At 51.1% G+C, this 22,339-nt stretch overlaps 5 protein-coding genes and 1 long non-coding RNA gene across 6 annotated transcripts; 4 read left to right on the top strand and 2 right to left on the bottom strand.

Moving 5' to 3' along the window:
* Nucleotides 1-603: 603 nt before the first annotated feature.
* On the top strand, nt 604-2,178 carry LOC146428458 (uncharacterized). Its single transcript, XR_014856167.1, has 3 exons — nt 604-879; nt 1,893-1,961; nt 2,042-2,178. It is a non-coding gene; the product is annotated as an uncharacterized LOC146428458 (long non-coding RNA).
* An 11,384-nt stretch (nt 2,179-13,562) lies between these two features.
* On the top strand, nt 13,563-14,255 carry LOC146428457 (scale keratin-like). Its single transcript, XM_085079828.1, has one exon. The coding sequence runs from the start codon at nt 13,592-13,594 to the stop codon at nt 13,955-13,957; it is 366 nt and encodes a 121-aa protein (XP_084935954.1). The 5' UTR covers nt 13,563-13,591; the 3' UTR covers nt 13,958-14,255.
* A 1,142-nt stretch (nt 14,256-15,397) lies between these two features.
* LOC146428456 (feather keratin 3-like) lies at nt 15,398-15,903 on the bottom strand. Its single transcript, XM_085079886.1, has one exon. The coding sequence runs from the start codon at nt 15,880-15,882 to the stop codon at nt 15,517-15,519; it is 366 nt and encodes a 121-aa protein (XP_084936012.1). The 5' UTR covers nt 15,883-15,903; the 3' UTR covers nt 15,398-15,516.
* A 1,000-nt stretch (nt 15,904-16,903) lies between these two features.
* LOC146428455 (feather keratin 3-like) lies at nt 16,904-17,714 on the top strand. The gene has a single exon (XM_085079860.1). The coding sequence runs from the start codon at nt 16,995-16,997 to the stop codon at nt 17,358-17,360; it is 366 nt and encodes a 121-aa protein (XP_084935986.1). The 5' UTR covers nt 16,904-16,994; the 3' UTR covers nt 17,361-17,714.
* Nucleotides 17,715-19,996: 2,282 nt separating this feature from the next.
* LOC146428454 (scale keratin-like) lies at nt 19,997-20,568 on the bottom strand. The gene has a single exon (XM_085079863.1). It carries the CDS (start codon nt 20,545-20,547, stop codon nt 20,182-20,184), a length of 366 nt encoding a protein of 121 aa, XP_084935989.1. The 5' UTR covers nt 20,548-20,568; the 3' UTR covers nt 19,997-20,181.
* A 1,076-nt stretch (nt 20,569-21,644) lies between these two features.
* Nucleotides 21,645-22,154, top strand: LOC146428453 (feather keratin 3-like). The gene has a single exon (XM_085079845.1). It carries the CDS (start codon nt 21,680-21,682, stop codon nt 22,043-22,045), a length of 366 nt encoding a protein of 121 aa, XP_084935971.1. The 5' UTR covers nt 21,645-21,679; the 3' UTR covers nt 22,046-22,154.
* The last annotated feature ends 185 nt before the right edge of the window (nt 22,155-22,339 follow it).

Genomic DNA, 22,339 nt, shown 5'->3' with positions numbered 1-22,339 from the left:
TGTGGTTGGCAGTGAGTACATGGTAACAGTGAAAGGTTCCCTCACCAAACTGTCCAAGCAGTGGTACAAAACTGGGAAGTGCAGTAATTTCAGCTTCCTCCAAGTTCCATGTGGCAGTCCTTTATCCACATTAATAAACTGATGTATGTTTGAAAGGAATAAAAGAGCGTCTTTAGCGATTGAAGACTAGTAAACCTTTCGCTCTCTTCAATTTAACATCTCCCAGAGTCTGTTTTTGACTTGAGGCTGTCAGGGTCATCTCAACCTTAGAGCAAGACCAGTCCATGGTCAACATCCTCCTGTGCATCCCCAGCCCTGCTGGCACTGTGTTTGTGACTGGAATCTCTGCCCTGCTGGCGTCTCTGTGATGTAGGATCAGAGTGGTTTGAGTTGGAAGGGAAGGTAACTTAAAGATCAATATTCCCATTTCATCCATGGCCCTGTGGGCAACAGTTTTGTCTGAGAGTCTCTAGTCTCCCACCATAGACAACTTTGGGCTGTGTAAGACTGAACTTCTTCCTTGCACATGTTGTGGGTCATCCCTGAAGGAATTCCTGGGATAGCAGTGGAAGTGCTCCAGAGAATTCTCTTTGCACAAGTATTGGCAGCAGTGGCTGCTTGGCATCCTGGGTGCCAAAGTTATTTGTGGTGGGAGACTGGAGACTCTGAGACAAAACCACTGCAGGGATGTGGCCCACAGGGCCATGGATGGAATGGGAATGATGATCTTTAAGTTACCTTCCCTTCCAACTCAAACCACTCTGTGGTCCAACATCACAGACACCCCAGCAGGGCAGAAATTCCAGTCACAGTCACAGTGCCAGCAAGGCTGAGGGACACACAGAAGGATGTCAACCATGGACTAGTCTTGCACTAAGGGTGAGATGACCCTGACAGCCTCAAGTCAAAAACAGACTCTGGGAGATGTTAAATTGAAGAGAGCGAAAGGTTTCCTGGTCTTTAATCCCTGGAGGGGTTTGGGATTCCTCCCACCCACTTCCTCCAGCTGCTCCTACCAGGAAGCTTTTTCCATCAGCCTCTGCCTTACACAAAGACTACACACCCGCTGCTCTCTGCAAAGGGTAGGAAAACCCAATGTTTGGTGATTCCAGTGGATTTTTCCACCCAACTTCTGTTGGGAAAAACATTTCAGGAAAATAAAACCACAACAAATCAAGGTCACAGGAGAGCTCACCAATTCAAACTGCTCAGTCGCCTGGATTTATGATTTTTTTTCTTTTCCAATTAACTTCACCTTCCCTAAGTGGGGATTTCACACCCCTCGTGTTAAGTAAATTGGTGTCTGGATTTTTATGAGCTTTGGCATGAAAAAGTAGCCAGTGAACCAAGAAAAATCCCAAGCTTTTGGATGGGGGCACCCAGGATTTCAGGCTCACATCTGAACCAAAGGAATGTTTGTGAGACGCCCTTTGATGAGTAAAGACAATCATTTTGTTGCAATTTATAATTAAATATTGTTGTGCATCTCCATTCTTCCAGAACCTCCCCCTGCCACTGGAGTTTCATGGGGGTTATTTATGCATCGGTGATATGTTCTGAATGCCTCACTAACATTGACGGATATTACACTTGATGTTTTTCCTTATGTCCCTTTGGTGGTGCAAATGTGAGAAAGGGCAATGAACTTTCGATGACTCTCTTGTAAAAAAAAAAGATTTTTTCCATCGGGTTCAAAAGTTCAGCGCGTCAAGAGAAATCATCTTCTTGGCGCCATTGCGCGAGGGGCGGGAGAATTTTGGGGAGGTTTTAATCTTACAGTGAAAGATAATTATTTTGTGGTGCAAGTCTGGTAATTGTCACTGTGATTGGCTCGCACATGTCTGTGTCGATAAATTATTTGTTGTGTTTTTATTGCCCTCCATGATCTACAGGATGGGTTTGCCATGCTCAGAGTCGCTTGCACTGAAGGACAAAGAGATCTTGGCGCGCCATTCATTGCAGTAAGAGCGCCTCAGGGTTCCTCAGTCTGCGCTTTGCTGAGGTTGGTAGAGTCAAAAAAACAAGGTCTTTGCCTTGACAGCAGTGGGCATGATGGGAAGGAAGCATGGAGAAAGAGCACAGCGAAAAATCCCAACAATTCCATCCTGCTCCGCAAATTCTTGCTGAACTCGGAGCTTGGGCCTTTCCAAAGGCAGCATTTCCTTAGAGCACGCTCATCATGAGGAACTGAAGAGCAATTACATCTAAAAATAAATGTGTTGGCAGGAAAAGTCCATTCTGGAAAAGGGCCATCATTTTGGGTGGCCAAAAAAACCCCAACCATTTTCTGTGCATGGGGAAAAACATACCAACAGAAAACCCAAATGCCAACTTCAGTATAATAAATACGATCAGCTTTTTGAAGACGGTGGCTTCTCTGGACCATGGGCCATGGACTTAAATAGAATCATGGATTCCCAGAATGGTTTGGGTTGGAAAGGGACCTTAAAGTCCATCTTATTCCAATCCCCTGTCATGGGCACGGACACCTTCCACTATCCCAGGTTGCTCCAAGCCCCATCCAGCCTGGCCTTGGATACTTCCAGGGATGGGACAATCCCCATCACACTGCTCAAATCTGGGCAGAGAACCCCTGATGGTCACCTTTGATCATCATCCAGCCCCATTATGGGACCTCAGCAACAAACCCGAGGCTCCTCCCCAGCCAATGGCATTTTCTCCATGAACCAGTCCAAGTTCAGGGTGTTGCAGAGTGGTTTTGCCCAGTGATGTCTGTCAGGGAAATGTTGCCCCATTGCACAGTGCCTGTTGGACAAGGGGATGTGGAGATCAGTATTGGGGCAGAACTGTTCTTCCCACTCCATCCCATTCCCCTCTTGACTGATCCTGGCTTTGAGAGCCCTGCCACTGACCCTTTACGAGTCCTGACGGAAATGGCTGCAGCAGGATTGTTTGTGACAAGAGCATTCTGGAAAGCCTTTGGCAGCAATTGCGTTGTCCTGTGCGCACAACAGCTCCGGAGCTACTCAGCTCCGGAGCCGCTCCTGCTGAAATAAAACATGCAGCTGATGTCACATCTGAGGACCCTCAGAGCCTTGAAGTAACTGGCAGAGACAGCCATCTGCCCCTGCACAAGGGGCTGGGAGTGAGGCTCATCCCACACCACCACAGACATGTTTGCAGGCACACACCTTTATTTTAAAGAGGAAGGTAAAGCCAGATACATTTGAGCAGCCTTCTCCACTTGCTCAGGTCTGTCCATGCACTGCAACATCCCAGAGTCTGCATTAGCCCAGCTCCCTTGTCTGACAGTGCTGGATTCTCTCAGTCTTGCTGAAAAGCCACAGGTCCTGCTGGAGGGAGCTGTGGATGTCAGGTGGGATGCCTGCCAAGAGCTTGATCTCATTGCAGATGAGGCAAACCATGGCCTGAGGAGCATCAGAGGATTGTGCTCAGCAGATTTAGGGAAAGTAACTTCCTCTCTGATCAGTGACGGGGAGGACAAATGGGACTTATTGTAGCCAGTTTGGGTGACTCTCTCCTGCTTCCAGAGGGATATGAAGAAAAAAGAGAGAGGCCAGAGGGTGATGAAAAGGGCCAGACCCAGGCCCACAGGCAGGCACAGAGTTGGGTTGGGTTGGGTTGGGTTGGGTTGGGTTGGGTTGGGTTGGGTTAACCAGGGGGACACCAAGGAGCAGCTGCAGTGTCCCGAAGGCACTTACAAAGGGGATGGAGCCCAGTTCTCAGTAGCGCTAAATAACACAACAAGGGGCAGTAAACAAACACTGCTGACTAAGTGGCTCACTTTGGACATCAGCAGAAGGGGCAGCTCATTCCACTGCACTGGAACCATGGCAGGCAAAACCTTTGATCATCAAAACCTTCCTTTGGCTACCCATCAATCTGGTGTGACAAAGCATACCACTCCCTTCCAAAACTTTGACTCCCATTCTGATCCCCTCTTTCTCCCTGAAAACTCTAGAATGTCACATTTGTGCCCAATTTACATTTCATCCCATCTTGCCCTTTGTACTTCACTTTTTAACTTCCCCAACGCAATCCTATGCAAATACCCAGGCCTTGTATCTCTAACTTGGATATCTCTGCAGTCTATAACGCATTTTTCAATCAGATCTTTAACACACCAGCAGTATCCTCCAGACCCAGGTGAATGTGCCTGGGCCACTGCACTGGAAACAATGATTTCTGTTGGGCTCTTTGCAATATCATCCACATGTCGCAGGAGTTCTGACTGGGAACTCAGCAGCTTCCTTGTGTTAATCTAAATCATTCTCCCTCTGTGAGTGTTCTTGACTGCATGGGAAGAGATTGTGCTGCTCCTTAGAGATAACACATTCCTAAATTTCTACTTCCAGGTCATAATACCTGCAAACAAACCCTCATTCAGTGACAGCAGCAGGGACACTGTGTGGGCAACACCTCAGTTCCTGTCAGCTTGTCAGGAACATCTTTACAGCCAGGCAGACCCAGATCTTCTCCAGGACAAAAGGTGGCTCCTGCACCTTCTCTGTGTTTGTTCGGTTTGTGATGTGTCTCAGATGATCTTCCCAGCCCTTTCTGAGCTTGAGGGGTTGCAATTAAATGTGGCACATGTAGAGTCCAGCATGGGATTGAGTGTGCTCCTCAGGGGTCTTCATGGCTCCCCTGATATGAATCTTTTTGCAACAATGTTCAGTGGAGGGTCTGCAGGTATCTGCTATCTGCTGGTATCCAAGTGTTTTAAGAGAAAAAGCATATTGGTTGGATGCTGCTTCTGTGTCTCCTGGTGCTGCATCTCTTGGAGAAGAGCTGGAACATTTGACTTCGACAGTGTTTCTCCCTACCTAAGTTGGTGTTACTCCTTCCTTGATTCCATTGAGGGATGAGGCATCCTGAGACAGGCTTCAGGACAGCCCAAATATGTGGTGTTAGCAGCACCATCCTTGCCACAGCAGGCCATCAAAACACAGATCAAGTGGATGTTTAGGAGTGACTTTGGGACACATGCGCCCCATTGGACTCCTCCTCCTGGTTTGACCTGGGCAGAAGAATCCCAAAATCCTATCATAGAATCATAAAATTATTTGAGTTGGAAGAGACCTTAAAGGTCAGTCTCAGCTGGCACTTCCACAGTGAGATCCCTCCCACCTGCACCATGCCAGGTGAGACAGCTCCTGTCCACAAATACTCACACCCCTTCTGGGAGAACTCTGTGTTCCAGTTCTTTGCAGCGTAGGAAAAACTTGATCTTCTCCATCATACCACCAGCCAAACCATCCATCTAGAACTGCATGAACTCTGTGGAACAACTTAGATGGGAAAGGAAGAAGTCCTTGGATTCAGGAGGCAATATTTTTCTGGGACGTTCTCTGTTACGGCTGAACAAGACATTTCACAAGTCTATCAACAAGTGGTGTGTGGAGACAGCTGTCTGTTTGCATCCCTGGCACATTTGGGAAAGTTTTTTCCTGGGAGATAGGTTCAGCTGCTGGTGGTACCGCACTGGCTCAGCAGAGCAGCATATTGCCTCTGTTTGGAAAGTGGGAAAGTCACTCCCAACACTTGCTGAGACATTTGCAAAATGATTGTGCTCATCTTCATAAACTGAGCTTTGAAGGGTTTTTGGCTGGAATGAGACAGTTGCAGGGAATGTGAGTGCCAGTGAGGGAGATGGAGTTTAAATTTTTGAGCAGCAGAGTGATTGGGCCAAAAAAAACCCAAAAAACCAACCAAAAAGATTTTGAGGACTGTGGTTCAGAGCAACCTTTGTTGATTGCTGTTCAGGGGCCAGCTCTGTCCCTGGCCATTTTTTTTCTTCTTGGTTAGTGCTCCGTGACTGATGAGGATCTCAGTAAAACACAAATTGATTTGCTTGGCTTTCATGGTCACCTCTGGACTGTAATTACTCAGGCAGGAAAAATTAATTAGTCCAGTGTGGGCCGACTGCTTCTCTCCAAGCGCTGCTGAATCTTAATTGGAGAACTCCTGAGAAAGGTGCTGATTCACACCATGGCACGATGGGGTGGGGATTTTTCCAGGGACAGAGGGTGGAGGGGTGATGGGGGCTGAAGGTCAAGAGGAGATCTGTTGTCTGTTCCAACATCAGCAGCTGGCCTTTCTTTCCTCTCCTCAGCTGTGATAATGAGCCTGTTAAAGTCGATTTGCCTCTTTCAAACAACAGCTGAAACAAGACTGTGGATTTGGTCATAAAAATCTGCATGGATCTTCTTGGAGAATTTAAAGCTTGCAAGGAAAAAACAGGACAACTCGGTAGGAGTTTATGTCTGAGACACAGCAGTGATTAATCTCTTACCATTTTCCATTATGCCATTTGTGAAGCACTGATATCGCTAGAATCACAGAATCCCAGAATGTTTTGGGTTGAAAAGGACCTTAAAGGTCATCCAATTCCACCCCCTGCCATGGGCGGAGACACCTTCCACTATCCCAGGTTGCTCCAAGCCCTGTCCAACCTGACCTTGGACACTCCCAGGGATCCAGGGGCAGCCACACCTTCTCTGGGCACCCTGTGCCAGGGCCTCCCCACCCTCACAGGGAAGAATTCCTTCCCAATATCCCATCTAAATCTGTCCTTCATCAGCTTAAAGCCCCTTGAACGGCTTTTGAGTCGCACTCAGCTGTGGTTGGGACTGTGCAGATATAAGCTGCTGGCACAATTTCCCAATGGTTCACAATGTGCTCACGGCAATGGAAAAGGCTTTGTTGTTGCTGAATTATTTTCATTTTAGCATCTGGCTCTTCCTCTCTGTTCCACAATTATTTGGTGCAACCTAATGCAGCAAGGTCGCCTTTAGCTGTGCAGTGAAAGAAATACTGAAGGTGCTGGTTTGTGGAGGATCAGACGGTGAAATATTGCTCAGCCCTCACTTGAAAACTGGCGTGGGTGACTGCCTGAGTAAAAGATGAGGAAATGAAATTCAGCAAAGACCATTTCCCAGACAGTTTTCAGCGATTACTGCAGCTTGACTGTGGGCTTGCTTCACTTCCCTGGTGTTCCTACCCAACAGCAAACATCGGCACAGTGAGAGCCAATGGGATTTTCTCACAGCAGCTCAGCCGTGCTCACAGATTTGCTAATTAAATGAAATCTTGTTAGCAAAAAATCCTTTACTGAACTCTAAATATTTCCATTTTGGGTTTTGTTTAGGAGAATCTGAGGCTGGCTGCACTAAATCTCCAGTGAGGACATGGTGCACTCCTGCCTGGGTTCATGAACATGGCATAGAGCCTGGCATGTTGCTCATTGGTGCAGCAGACACCTACATCACATTTACTGCTCCTGTTCACTCAGAATTTTATTGTCTCAGAAGCACGGTTTTATAGAGAAAAGATAGAAATCCTGGTTTTTTGGCCAGCTCCACATCTAATTTAGTGCTCCCAAGCTGACTGCTCAGGCTACAATAGGTAACAGGGCTTGTGTCCCTCTACATTAAAGTAATTGCCAGGTGGGAGGAGGGAGTAATTTCTGGTTTGCCATTCACAACATTTCTGAACTTTGAATCGTAATCATTTTAATCTGGAGACCGAATCTACCCCTGGCCGCCCATTTGCAGTCCAAATCTCCCACCAAAGCCTTACATTTTCCAAATGAGAATTCATCTTCAGCTAACCAGTGTCACCACATCTTCTTCCTCTGCCCATCGCTTTTGAAGGTGGGAAAAAAGCTTAAAATTCAGCAAAACCCTAAGAATATGGAAAAAGGCCCTAAAAAACATAGGTCTGGTTTGATATATACCAATTCAGCATGCTGCTCTGTCCAAGTAAGAATAAATATTTCAGAAAATATTGGGCAGGAGAAATGAAGCTTGGTGACAATACCATAGAAGAGACCTGGGAAGCAGTAATAGGTCCTAAGGTGAGTATGAACACATTGTTGCTGGAAGAGAACACAGGGAAAAAAATGCATTGCTATATAATAGAATCATGGAATCACAGAATCCCATAGTGATTTGGGTTGGAAGGGAACTTAAAAGACATCCCATTCCACCCCTACCATGGGCAGGGACACCTTCCACTATCCCAAGTTGCTGCAAGCCCTGTCCAGCCTTGCCTTGGACACTCCCAGGGATGGGGCAGCCACAGCTGCTCTGGGTAAATATCTCTTTGCCTTTCTTTCAGCATGTGCAGTGATCATTGTGTTGTGCTCAAAAGGGATCTAAGTGGGAATGATATTGCCAGTTTAAAGAGCTGGGGAAGAGGCAGACCAGTTGGATAGGGAACCAGGAGGGAAAAAAAGGGATTTGAGATGTTTATCCAGAGAAAGAGCTGATTTACACAAATAGCCTTGTTTCCAAACCCATTATGGATAGGACAGAAATGACTCAGTTTCATTTGCATAACAGGATTTAGGTCAGAGTCAGCAGGGAGATTGTGGAATATTCTGATGTAGAGATTAGATGAATATTTATCAGGGGAGATGAATATGCAGAGCTGGAGCAACAGCCTATGGATCCCCACAAATTCCTACTCTCTGATTCCAGGGCTCACCGATCCCTTGTAGGATGGAACAGGAGCCCTAGGGTGGCCTGGGCTCTGTTGCTCCCGTGGATGTGTTGGTTTGGCTTTGCCTTTTGCCAATGACCTTCAGCTTCATCCCTGAGCAAAGTTTGTCAGTCCTACAGGACAATTTTCCAGGCAAGTTGGAGTTACTTGGGCATCACCCATATAATAAAACTCTCCTCTTGTGGAGGGGGGTTTCACCCATATTTCATCTGACAGAGATGGGCCCCTTTTCTGTCTTATAATGATCCAGCTGGGTCACCAGATTGACCTCAGTTCTGCTCTGGCTCCATTGTTTGAGTGCCTGAAATTTTTATATGAAAAGGGCTTTTCATTCCAAATCATTTGTGCAGAATGAAACTATTTCTTGAAGAAAAATTCATTATCATTTAAACGCCCTGCTTTTCACAAACTTACTGGTATCTAAAATTGATATTTTAATCAAAGCATTACTAAACATCTATCAAACTAATTTAAATAATTACTGCTTTGCTGTCTTTACAGTAGACACAATTTTCTGTAAGCAAATGCAAATGAGCAAAGAGTGAATATTTCAAAAATGGTTTTATTAGCTTTAGAAGAAATCTTCCTTATAATCTGATAGATTGTGTAGAACAAGGAGCATATGTTGGACCTAGTTAATGGAAAGCATTTCATAATCTTGATAAAGAGTAATTTTCCCATTTTTGCCAGTTTCCCTCTATCTAAAGCATTTTTTACATTAAGAACTTGCTAATGGCTTAACCACCTTGTACCTCTTTCTAGTAGCTAAAATGCCTCACTATTACTGAGAGCATTTTCACTCAAACATTTGTTCCTGCTTCGTGACACCAAATGTGACTCAAGAGGGGAAAGCATTTTCTCCAGGTTGATGGGTTGAGCAGAGCAGCTCCTGTAGTGGTTTTACTCCGATAGTGAATTATAAAACCTTCAGAAAATGCTCCATTATCAAAACGATTGTTTTTTATTCCACCTCTGCCAGCAGCTCCTCCAGGAGCTCTGCTTCCCTGGCATCATGTGTATCACAGAGGATGACTGAGCCGCAAGACTCTGATTCACTAAAAAAGGCACTGATTGTTCCACATGAGGCAGGTGGGCAGAAGGACAAAGAGATGCAGAGGGATGGGACAACCAATCCATCTGTATCCCACAAGACACAGGGATTGCAGGATTATTGCCAGGTTCCCTCAAGGAGGAACTTTCCGAATCACAGAGTTATTAAGGCTGGAAAAGCCCTCCAAAGTCATCAAGCACAGCCAGCGCCACCACTAAACCATGTCCCCAGGTGCCATACCCACGCACCCTTTGAACATTTCCAGGGATGGTGACTCCAGAACTGCCCTGGGCAGCCTTTGCCAGTGCCTGACAGTCCTTCCCATGAAGAAATGTTCCCTAATATCCAATCTAAACCTTCCCTGGCACAGCTTGAGGCCATTTCCCCTTGTCCTGTCCCTTGTTCCCTGGGAGCAGAGCCCAAATCTGCCTGGCTGCACCCTCCTGTTATGGAGTTATGCAGAGCCACAGGGTTCCCTCTGAGCCTCCTTTTCTCCAGGCTGAGCCCCCCAGCTCTATCAGCTGCTCCTGGTATTCCAGACCCTTCCCCAGCTTTGTTCCCTCCTCTGGACATGCTCCAGTCCCTCCATTTATTTCCTGTCATGAGGAGCCCAGAACTGACCCCAGGATTCAAGGTGGCACCTCACCAGTGCCCAGCACAGGGGGAAGATCACTGCCTGGTCCTACTCCCGGCTGGAACAGCCCAGGTGTCCTTGCCTTTCTTGGCCAATTATGTAAAAATATTTTAGCCACAGTAATGAAGACCACAGCGCAAGAACACCAAGGTGCTTCACTGACCTCTCTGAGACCACCACAGGTACTGGAGGAGTTGGGCACTTCTCTGTGACTCTGATCCCAACATTTGCCACTGGGGTATGATGAATTGGCCACCGGATTTTAGGTGAATGCTGACTTGACAGCCATGGTGCACTTTACTCTTGAAATAGGAAGGTTATCCTTATTTCCAGTCCAAACTGGCTCATGATCTACTTCCAGGCATTGCTGCAGACCTACCTCCCAGTTCCTACTGATATTTACATGGGATTTATGTTCCATCTGTCACATGAGCATTTCCCCCTGGAGGAATTATGAACACAAGAATGACCCAGTCTGGTGGAAGGTGTCTCTCCATGGCAGGGGGTGGAACGAGATGGGCTTTAAGGTGCCTCCAACCCAAACCAGTCTGGGATTCCTTAACTGTACAATAAGTCTCATATGAGTGTCAGAGTTGGTTGGTCCAGCATTAAAAATAAAAAGCCATGTGCAACCTATAAATGCTTAAAATTTTCCACCCTCCTTATGCCTGCAGCTCATTCATTTTTATTTTTTAACTCCTGGCCCCCCTTTTTACGGCAAACACCATAAAAGACAGCCTTGGTCAAGAAGCTCTAAGGACACGAGTCTGCTTTGTGCTCCCAAATGTCTCCTCACCTGACCCATTTCAAAGAGTGAGATCCAGATCTTCTGCCAGACTTGGTAGGACTTCCTAGTTTGGTGTCACATTCCAGTCACAAAGCTCAGACCATCCCATACTAAAGAGATCTCACTTTGCAGTCAACTCTGACCTAAGAGGAGTTTTCTCTCCAGAGATCCCTCCCAGCCAGACAACTCCATGTCCTGTTGGATGCAGAACTGTCTCTGAGCACCACCATTACCTTCTCTGGTAATTCCCTCTTCAGTGGGAACACTTGCAGGCTCCTTTTATTCACTTTCAGCTCCAGAGCCCAAATTCGTGGCTAATTTATTATGATCTCACAGAAAGTGCAAGGGATTTAGTTCATGTATGTCCTATGCATGGCAGCACTGATCTACCAGGAAAGGCTGTTAAATTATCCAGAAACAATTTACCTTTGTTAAATTATCTTGTACTTTATATATTTCTCCCTGCTCCCCTGGCTTTATCTGTTCTTGTTCCATAAGTTTGACATCCAACTAAGAATCCACACTTTTCTGAACCAGGCATCATTCTGTTCTAGACAGAGGTGTTTTATTTGTTACCCTTCCCTGATTTCCCCAGTCATTATCCATGGTCCCCATTCGATCTGTTGTTCTGCCACTGCTGTTACTGGTCTGGGTAGGAATCAGTGTTTTATTTTTCCCTTGAATCAGGCCAAATTGTGGCTTCTCCTCAGATGACATCAGACCTCACATCCCACTCTAATTTACCCTGGGAATTCTATTGCTGCCCTTGATATTACCTTAGTGCTGCTGTTAATTGTGGTAAATAAGATTTTCAGGCTTGGCAATAGGTAACTTTAGATGTATTTTGGTCTCAAGTGTGCAACTGTCCTAATTTTCTCTTGGCTCCCCTTGGTTTCTGTGGCTTAAGTGCCATTTACTATTATTAATTTTAATTTCCTGGGTGAGGTGGGTTTTTGGTTACTCTAACTTTCCTTTTCAGTTTGTAACCTCTCAAACATTCCTCTTCTCACAGCTCTTTCTCCCTTTTGAATTTTGAATTTTAAGTACCTGTGCCTTCTCTGCTCACAGATCCCAGAGCTGCTTAGTCAGACTCAATAATTCATTTCCTTATATTTCAAAGTTCGCCTTTCTAAGTTTCCAAACCTCCATTCTAGACCTACTTTTGCCCATTTTGAAATTTAAAGTGAGAAAAGGCAGCCCAAGATTGCACTTTATTCAAATTTTACAACTTTTACACCCATAGAGGAGCAAGCTGAGCCAATATAAGCAGTAATTACCTTTCAATCCATTTTTGAGACGTTAAAGGCTACCATAATTCCCATCAATGCCCATGCATTTGATAACTGTAGGAGACTAACCAAGATTAGGCTGCAGATAGTGTTGCAGAGGAAGCTGTTGGGACTTTCCTCCTCTGTCCAGCCTTCCCTCCTGGCTCTGTTCTGTTCCTGCCATAATTCAGTATTTCATTTCTCCATACTCTTCTTGCTGACAAAAACAGCAACCTCCTTCCATCCACTGGTTTCCAGCACACGTGAGGTTCCCAAGACCTGTGAGATGTCCATGGCCCAGCTGCACACTTCCATTTGCCACTATCCTGTCCTAGGTGCTCCAGGAAGACCCTCCATAGAGGAACAATGGCCCTTGTCCCTGAGGAAGAGAAGGTGGCCAGGGCAGTGCTTGGCTGAGTGTGGCCCAGGCAGGGCTTTTATAGCAGCCCCAGCATTGCTCAGCTCCAGCCAGGCCAGTCTGCACAGGAGTGCTGCTGATGATGCTGCTGGTGGTGACATCCAGGGTTCTGCAGACCCTGCCACTCCTTGAGTCAGCATCCCCCAGGTGCCACCCCAGCACATCCTGCTGCCCAAGCATTACTGTTCTTCCTGTGCCCAAGCATTACTGTTCTTCCTGTCTCGTGAGGGACTTGATAGCAGGGATGTCACCCAGGAATGGGCTCCAGGGACACCAGCGAGGGTTTGGAAGGTCTGGGGAACAAGTGGCAGGAGCCTGTGCTGCAGTGGGCATCTGTGCATCACCGGCCAGCCCTGCAGACCCAGACTCCATCTGCCTTCAGGCACTTCCCAGGGAGCTGTGTCAGGCTGGGGACAAAGAATCTGTGTGTCCTTCCTGAGCTACATGAGAAAAGAAGCAGAGATATCCAACTGGCCCAGGCTGATTCCAGCCCATCCCCACCCTGTTTAGACAATTAAGGGTTTTCCTGGAGAGCCACACTGTGTGACATCCCTGCTATCAAGTTGCTTATGTGGCAGGAAGGACAGGATGCTTGGACAGCAGGATGTGCTCGGGAGGCACCTGGGGGATGCTGACTCAGGGAGGGGCAGGGGCTGCACAGCCCTGGTGTCACCAGCAGCAGCAGCATCAGGGAGTGTCCCCTGCTCAGATTGGCCTGGCTGGAGCTGAGCAATGCTGGGGCTGCTATAAAAGCCCTGCCTTGGCCACACTCGGCCAAGCACTGCCCTGGCCACCTTCTCCTCCTCAGGGACAAGGGTAAGTGTGCGAGAGCTTCTGTTCTCAGCTCCCTGCTCCTGCCCTGGCCCCTGTGGCTCGGGCACTGCCCTCTCTGCTGCTCTCCTGACATCGCTGCCCTCTCTTGCAGAGCACCCTCTCATCCCACACCAAGATGTCCTGCTACGACCTGTGCCCACCCAAAACCAGCGTGGCTGTGCCCCAGCCCATCGCCGAGAGCTGCAACGAGCTGTGCGCCCGCCAGTGCCCCGACTCGTCAGCCTTGATCCAGCCGCCCCCCGTGGTGGTCACCTTCCCCGGCCCCATCCTCAGCTCCTTCCCCCAGCAAGCCGTGGTGGGCTCCTCCGGAGCACCGGCCTTTGGCGGCTCCCTGGGGCTGGGCGGCCTCTACGGTGCCGGCGCCACCCAGGCCTCGGGGGGCCTCTGCACCTTTGGCAGAGCCTACGCTGCTCCCGCCTGCAGCCCTTGCGTCTTGCCCCGCTACAGCAAGAAGCTCTGGGACACCTGCGGGCCCTGCTAGAGCCACAAACAGCAGCCCGGCAGCCTCTTGGCAGCCTCAGCTTTGCTCCTCCTCTCTTTCCTCCTTCCCTGCCTCTCTCCCAAGGCTGTCTCTTCCCCTCCTTGCTCCTGCCTGTGCCCACATTCCTGACTCCACCATGGTCCCTAAGAGCACTCACTTCTCTTAGCTGCAGCCGCTGCCTGAGACAAGCCTGAAGAAGCAGCTCTCTGGAAGCATGGGGAGAAACCCTGCCCGTGCCTCATGTCTCTGTGTCCAGTGTGTTCTTTCCTGTGATAAAAATAAACAATCCTGCATCCAACTCCGGCATCTCTGGTTTTACTCTCAATGCCCACCATGGGCCGCAGGGCTTCATCTCCCTGCATGTGGCTTCTGCCAGCCCACTCAGGGCAGTCTCTCATCCCCATTCCTGCCAAGCAGAGCTGCCTTTGGGCAGTTCCCATAGCCCTGGCAGCTGCCACTCCACACAGTCCAGCAGGTGAGCTCCAAGGACTCTGCCTGAACACAGGAATCTCCCCTGACTGCAGCAGATGAGATCAGGGGCTGTTTCAGACCTGCAGTCAGGCTGTGAATGTGTGGGGCTGTCCCTGTGGCTGGAAACCATCCAGGGCCAAATGCTACCAGTACTCAACCCCTTTTTGCTTCCATGGCTCTGTTGAAGTCATTGTAACTGACTTGGAACAGGAGGCTTCCCTTTCCCAGTGCCCTGTACATTACACAGCCTTGTCATCAGCTCCTTCTCCTTCTCCTTCTCCTTCTCCTTCCCCTTCTCCTTCTCCTTCTCCTTCTCCTTTCTCCTTCTTCTTCTCCTGCTCCTGCTCCACTTTTGCCTTTGCCTTTGCCTTTGCCTTTGCCTTTGCCTTTGCCTTTGCCTTTGCCTTTGCCTTTGCCTTTGCCTTTGCCTTCTTCTCTGCCTTCTTCTAGTATCTACTTTTCTGCTTCTCTTTCTTACTTTGTCTTCTCCTTCTATTTCTCTTTCTACTTCTCTTTCTTTGTCTTCCTTTTTTTGTTTCTCCATCTCCTCGTTTTTCATCTCATCAACCTACTCCTTCTTCCTCATTCCCCTTCACAATCTGTTTTCTTTCCTTGTTGTTGTCCTTGTCCTTGTCCTCATCCTTGCCTGCTTCCCCTTCTCTCATTCTCCCTCTCTTCCTTGTCCCTCTCCTCCTCCCTCACCTAACTCAACCCTTTCCCATCGTTCTTCTGTTTCCACTTCTTTGATAGCATTTTCTTCTCCTTCTTTAACTTTAACCTCCACTGTGGCCTTCAACTTTCAATGTTACCTTTCCCTTGACCATCCATTTTCCAGTCCATGCCAGTCATGCAACTCCCCCATTACTGGGATCTTCCTGATTTGGGAAAAATGGGAGGAAGACAATACTTGGATGCAGGAAAACTTTATTATGAACAAAGGGGCAGGGGAGAGTGGGAGACAGTGGGCAGGCTCCAGGCAGGATAAGTGTCAGGGGCTGCAGGAGCCCAGGGCAAGTGGTGCAGAGCTTAACCTCTCCATGCTGGGCTGAGGCAGCTGTGGGTGTTTGGGGTGGGCTATGTTAGTGGCTCTAGCAGGGCCCGCAGGTGTCCCAGAGCTTCTTGCTGTAGCGGGGCAAGACGCAAGGGCTGCAGGCGGGAGCAGCGTAGGCTCTGCCAAAGGTGCAGAGGCCCCCCGAGGCCTGGGAGGCGCCGGCACCGTAGAGACCGCCCAGCCCCAGGGAGCCGCCAAAGGCCGGTGCTCCGGAGGAGCCCACCACGGCTTGCTGGGGGAAGGAGCTGAGGATGGGGCCGGGGAAGGTGACCACCACGGGGGGTGGCTGGATCAAGGCTGACGAGTCGGGGCACTGGCGGGCGCACAGCTCGTTGCAGCTCTCGGCGATGGGCTGGGGCACAGCCACGCTGGTTTTGGGTGGGCACAGGTCGTAGCAGGACATCTTGGTGTGGGATGAGAGGGTGCTCTGCAAGAGAGGGCAGCGATGTCAGGAGAGCAGCAGAGAGGGCAGTGCCCGAGCCACAGGGGCCGGGGCTGGAGCAGGGAGCTGAGAACAGAAGCTCTCGCACACTTACCCTTGTCCCTGAGGAGGAGAAGGTGGCCAGGGCAGTGCTTGGCAGAGTGTGGCCCAGGCAGGGCTTTTATAGCAGCCCCAGCATTGCTCAGCTCCAGCCAGGCCAATCTGCACAGGGGACACTCCCTGATGCTGCTGCTGCTGCTGGTGATGATGATGATGACGATGACGCCAGAGCAGTGCAGCCCCTTCCACTCCCTGAGTCAGCATCCCTCATGTGCCACCCCAGCACATCCCTTTACCCAAGAATTTCTGTTCTTCCTGCCACGTGAAGGATTTAGTATCAGGGATGTCACCCTGTGAGTGGCCCCAGGGACACCTATGTGGGTTTGGAAGGTCTGGAGAACGAGCGGAAGGAGCCTATGCTGCAGTGGGGATCTGTGCATCACCAGCCAGCCCTGCAGAGCAGAACATCTTCAGCCTCCAGGCACTTCTCAGGGAGCCCTGTCAGGCTGGGGCAAAGAATCTGTGTGTACTTTCTGAGCTACATGAGACAAGGAGCAGAGATTTCCACCTGGCCATGGCTGATTCCAGCCCTGCCCCACCCTGTTTGGACAATTAAGGGTTTTCCTGGAGCGCCACACTGGGTGACATCGCTGCTATCAAGTTGCTCATGTGGCAGGAAGGACAGGAACGCTGGCAGACAGATGTGCTGAGGTGGCACCTGGGGGATGCTTACTCAGGGATGGGCATGGGCTGCACATGGTGTCAGCAGCAGCATCAGGGAGTGTCCCCTGCTCAGATTGGCCTGGCTGGAGCTGAGCAATGCTGGGGCTGCTATAAAAGCCCTGCCTGGGCCACACTCGGCCAAGCACTGCCCTGGCCACCTTCTCCTCCTCAGGGACAAGGGTAAGTGTGCAAGAGTTCCTGTTTTCAGCTCCCTGCTCCTGCCCCGGCCCCTGTGGCTCGGGCACTGCCCTCTCCTGCTCTCCTGACATCGCTGCCCTCTCTTGCAGAGCACCCTCTCATCCCACACCAAGATGTCCTGCTACGACCTGTGCCCACCCAAAACCAGCGTGGCTGTGCCCCAGCCCATCGCTGAGAGCTGCAATGAGCTGTGCACCCGCCAGTGCCCCGACTCGTCAGCCTTGATCCAGCCACCCCCCGTGGTGGTCACCTTCCCCGGCCCCATCCTCAGCTCCTTCCCCCAGCAAGCCGTGGTGGGCTCCTCCGGAGCACCGGCCTTTGGCGGCTCCCTGGGGCTGGGCGGCCTCTACGGTGCCGGCGCCTCCCAGGCCTCGGGGGGCCTCTGCACCTTTGGCAGAGCCTACGCTGCTCCCGCCTGCAGCCCTTGTGTCTTGCCCCGCTACAGCAAGAAGCTCTGGGACACCTGCGGGCCCTGCTAGAGCCACTAACAGCAGCCTGGCAGCCTCTTGGCAGCCACAGCTTTGCTCCTCCTCTCTTTTCTCCTTCCCTGCCCCTCTCCCAAGGCTGCCTCTCTCCCTCCTTTCTCCTGCCTGTGCCCACATTCCTGACTCCACCATGGTTCCTCAGGGCACTCACTTCTCTTGGCAGCAGCTCCCACCTTGGATAAGCCTGAAGGAGCAGCTCTCTGGAAGCCTGGGGAGAAACCCTGCCCATGCCTCGTGTGTCTGTGTCCAGAATGTTCTTTGCTGTGCTTCGAATTAAACAATCCTGCATCCAACTCCTGCCTCTCTGGTTTTACTCTTGTGTTGGTTTTGCTTGGACCAGTTTTAGGTAGTTGGGGGCCACAAAGGTGTCTCTGTGAGAAGCTTCTGGAAGCTTTCCCCATGTCCAGCGTAGCCAACCTCTGATGGCTCTGAAGATGCTGGCCATGCCGCTGGCCATGCCTGGGTCATTTGGAGATGGTGGTATCTCCTCTGTGATAATACATTTAAGAAGAAATCAAAACAATATGTGCACTCAGTTCTTTCTAGTCGGATAAGGAGGAGGAGGTGTCAGTATGTGATAGAAAACAACATGGAGACACCTAGGTTAATGAAGAAGGTGGGGGAGGAGGTGCTCCAGATGCTGGAGATTAATTTCCTCTGCAGACCGTGGTGAAGACCATGGTGGAGCAGCTTTCTCCCTGCAGTCCATGGGGTCTACTGGGATGCAGAGATCCACTCACATCCCGTGCAGGGTTGCCCATGCCGGAGCAGGTGGATGCCTGGAGGAGGCTATGTTCCAGTGGGAGTCCCAGTGGAGAGAGAAGCCTTGCTCCCAAGATGGAACAGCCTGCCCTTGGAGGTTTGCACCTCGTGGATGAGGGACCTGCTCCATACCAGTTTTGGGGGGACTATCTGCCCATGGGAGGAGCTCACATTGCAGCAGTGTGCATGGATGCTGCTGCTCATGAGTTAGACCCACACCGGAGAGGTTCATGGAGACCTGTCTCCCATGGGAACAACCAAAAAACCACCCCACCAAACCAACACAAACACCCACACACCCCACAAAAACCCCCACACCCCCAACACAACCACCACCCACAAAACCCACCAAACAAAAACAACCCACACCACCAAACAACCACCAAAAAAACAACACCCCACCCACAAAACCACAAAACAACACCACAACCAACAAGGGACCTCATGGCAAAGCAAGGGAAGGACTCCTCTCCGAAAGTAGCAGAAGAAGATTCTGGTGATGAACTGACCTACACCCCCATGCCCTGTCTCCCTGTCTGTCTCCCTGTCTCCCTGTCTCCCTGTCTCCCTCTCTCCCTGTCTCCCTGTCTTCCTGTCTCCCTCTCTCCCTCTCTCCCTCTCTCCCTCTCTCCCTCTCTCCCTGTGCATTTGGTGGGAAGGAGGGAGGGGTTAGGGCAGGAACAGTGTCTTTAAGGGTTTGTTTTACTTCTCATTATACTCCTCGGACTCTGTTAGTAATAAATGACTTTGCAACTTTAAGATGAGCCTGTTTTGTCCTTGGAGCATTTTCTCCCAGTTCCTTAACTCAGCTCTTGAGACCTTGTGTTAATGTTTTTTTCCTCTCCTCTGCTCAGCGGTTGCAGGGGAGAGAATGAGTGAACAGCTGCCAAGGGTGCTTGGCATTTGGCCAGGGTCTAAACCACGACAACACTCAATGGCCAGCATGGGCAGCAGGGCTTCCTCTTCACTGCACGTGGCTTCTGCCAGCCCACTCAGGGCAGTCTCTCATCCCCATACTTGCCAGACAGAGCTGCCTTTGGGCAGATACCCCAGCCCTGGCAGCTGCCACTTCACACAATCCAGCAGGTGAGTTCCAAGGACTCTGCCTGAACACACGAATCTCCCCTGACTGAAGCACATGAGATCAGGGGCTGTTTCAGACCTGCAGTCAGGCTGTGAATGTGTGGGGTTATCCTCGGGGCTGGAAACCATCCAGGGCCAAATGCTACCAGTGCTCAGCCACTTTCTGCTTCCATGGCTCTGCTGAAGTCATTGTAACTGACGTGAAACAGGATGCTTCCCTTTCCCAGTGCCCTGTACATTACACTGCCTTGTCATCAGTTCCTTCTCCTTCTCCTTCTCCTTCTCCTTCTCCTTCGCCTTCGCCTTCTCCTTCGCCTTCGCCTTCTCCTTCTCCTTCTCCTCTGCCTTCTTCTATTTCTTTCTGCATCTTATTCTTTGTCTTCCATTTTCTATTTCTCCACCTCTTTGTTTTTCCATTGCATCCTCCTTCTCTTTCTTCCTCATTCCCCTTCTCCTTCAGTTTCCCCTTCCTGTTCTCATTGTCCTTGCCCTTATCTTTGTCCTTTGGTCTTCTTGTCCTTGCCCTTGGCCTTGTCCTACTCCGTATCTCCCTCCACTTCTGTCTTTCTCCTTCTCCTCCTTCTCCATCACCCAACCAAACCCTTCCCATCCATCTTCTGTTTCCACTTCTTTGCATTTTCTCCTCATCTACAACCTCCACACTGCCCTTCCCTCTTCAGTTTCAACTTTCCCTTGACCATCCATTTTCCAATCCCTGCCAGTCATGCAACTCCCCCATTACTGGGGTCTTCCGGATTTGGGAAAAAATGGGAGGAAGACAAGACTTGGATGCAGGAAAACTTTATTATGAACAAAGGGGCAGGGGAGAGTGGGAGAGAGACAGTGAGCAGGCTCCAGGCAGGATGAGTGTCAGGGGCTACAGGAACCCAGGGCAGGTGGTGCAGAGCTCAACTTCTGCATGCTGGGCTGAGGCGGCCGTGAGTGTTTGGGGTGGGCTGTGTTTGTGGCTCTAGCAAGGCCCGCAGGTGTCCCAGAGCTTCTTGCTGTAGCGGGGCAAGACGCAAGGGCTGCAGGCGGGAGCAGCGTAGGCTCTGCCAAAGGTGCAGAGGCCCCCCGAGGCCTGGGTGGCGCCGGCACCATAGAGGCCGCCCAGCCCCAGGGAGCCGCCAAAGGCCGGTGCTCCGGAGGAGCCCACCACGGCTTGCTGGGGGAAGGAGCTGAGGATGGGGCCGGGGAAGGTGACCACCACGGGGGGCGGCTGGATCAAGGCTGACGAGTCGGGGCACTGGCGGGCGCACAGCTCATTGCAGCTCTCGGCGATGGGCTGGGGCACAGCCACGCTGGTTTTGGGTGGGCACAGGTCGTAGCAGGACATCTTGGTGTGGGATGAGAGGGTGCTCTGCAAGAGAGGGCAGCGATGTCAGGAGAGCAGCAGAGAGGGCAGTGCCCGAGCCACAGGGGCCGGGGCAGGAGCAGGGAGCTGAGAACAGAAGCTCTCGCACACTTACCCTTGTCCCTGAGGAGGAGAAGGTGGCCAGGGCAGTGCTTGGCCGAGTGTGGCCAAGGCAGGGCTTTTATAGCAGCCCCAGCATTGCTCAGCTCCAGCCAGGCCAGCCTGCGTAGGGGACACTCCCTGATGCTGATGCTGCTGGTGATGCTGATGCTGCTGGTGTGACAGCCCCTGCCCCTCCCTGAGTCAGCATCACCCAGATGCCATTGCAGCACATCCTGCTTCCCAAGCGTTCTTGTCCTTCCTACCACATGAGCAACTTGATAGCAGGGATGTCACCCAGTGTGGATATCCAGGGTCACCTGCGAGGGTTTGGAGGGTCTGGGGCAGGAGTGGCAGGAATCTGCACTGCATCGGAGATCTGTGCATCACCAGCCAGCCCAGCAGAGCCATACTCCATCTGCCTTCACGCACTGCACAGGGATCTCTGCCAGGCTGGAGAAAAATAACCCACATGTCCTTCATGAGTTACATGGAACAAGGAGCAGAGATATCCAACTGGCCTTGTCTGATTCCAGCCCTGCACCACCCTGTTTGGACAATTAAAGATGTTCCAGGAGCCCATTTTGGAGTGAAAGCCCTGCCATCAAGTCCTTCACATGACAGGAATGACAAGAACACTTGGGCAGCGGGATATGTTGGGATGGCACCTGGGAGATGCTGACTCAGGGAGTGGAAGGGACTGCAGCGCCCTGGTGTCACCACCAGCAGCATCAGCATCAGCATCACCAGCAGCATCAGGGAGTGTCCCCTGCTCAGATTGGCCTGGCTGGAGCTGAGCAATGCTAGGGCTGCTATAAAAGCCCTGCCTGGGCCACACTCTGCCAAACACTGCCCTGGCCACCTTCTCCTCCTCAGGGACAAGGGTAAGTGTGCGAGAGCTTCTGTTCTCAGCTCCCTGCTCCAGCTCCGGCTCCTGTGGCTCGGGCACTGCCCTCTCCTGCTCTCCTGACATCGCTGCCCTCTCTTGCAGAGCACCCTCTCATCCCACACCAAGATGTCCTGCTACGACCTGTGCCCACCCAAAACCAGCGTGGCTGTGCCCCAGCCCATCGCCGAGAGCTGCAACGAGCTGTGCGCCCGCCAGTGCCCCGACTCGTCAGCCTTGATCCAGCCGCCCCCCGTGGTGGTCACCTTCCCCGGCCCCATCCTCAGCTCCTTCCCCCAGCAAGCCATGGTGGGCTCCTCCGGAGCACCGGCCTTTGGCGGCTCCCTGGGGCTGGGCGGCCTCTACGGTGCCGGCGCCACCCAGGCCTCGGGGGGCCTCTGCACCTTTGGCAGAGCCTACGCTGCTCCCGCCTGCAGCCCTTGCGTCTTGCCCCGCTACAGCAAGAAGCTCTGGGACACCTGCGGGCCCTGCTAGAGCCAACACAGCCCACCCCAAACACTCACGGCCGCCTCAGCCCAGCATGCAGAAGTTGAGCTCTGCACCACCTGCCCTGGGTTCCTGCAGCCCCTGACAACCAGCCTGCCTGGAGCCTTCCCAGTCACTCTCCCACTCTCCCCTGCCCCTTTGTTCATAATAAAGTTTTCCTGCATCCAAGTCTTGTCTTCCTCCCATTTTTTCCCAAATCAGGAAGACCCCAGTAATGGGGGAGTTGCATGACTGGCAGGGATTGGAAAATGGATGGTCAAGGGGAAGGTAGAACAGAAGAGG

Source organism: Lichenostomus cassidix, chromosome 21, assembly GCF_008360975.1.
Source record: "Lichenostomus cassidix isolate B80296 chromosome 21, HeHo_3.0, whole genome shotgun sequence".
Taxonomy (NCBI): Eukaryota; Metazoa; Chordata; class Aves; order Passeriformes; family Meliphagidae; genus Lichenostomus; species Lichenostomus cassidix.
This window is presented reverse-complemented; position numbering and strand designations above follow the sequence as displayed.

What these genes read in the sequence shown, in the direction of transcription:
- LOC146428456 (XM_085079886.1), bottom strand. Translation starts at nt 15,882, where the DNA reads ATGTCCTGCTACGACCTGTGCCCACCCAAAACCAGCGTGGCTGTGCCC.
- LOC146428453 (XM_085079845.1), top strand. Translation starts at nt 21,680, where the DNA reads ATGTCCTGCTACGACCTGTGCCCACCCAAAACCAGCGTGGCTGTGCCC.
- LOC146428457 (XM_085079828.1), top strand. Translation starts at nt 13,592, where the DNA reads ATGTCCTGCTACGACCTGTGCCCACCCAAAACCAGCGTGGCTGTGCCC.
- LOC146428454 (XM_085079863.1), bottom strand. Translation starts at nt 20,547, where the DNA reads ATGTCCTGCTACGACCTGTGCCCACCCAAAACCAGCGTGGCTGTGCCC.
- LOC146428455 (XM_085079860.1), top strand. Translation starts at nt 16,995, where the DNA reads ATGTCCTGCTACGACCTGTGCCCACCCAAAACCAGCGTGGCTGTGCCC.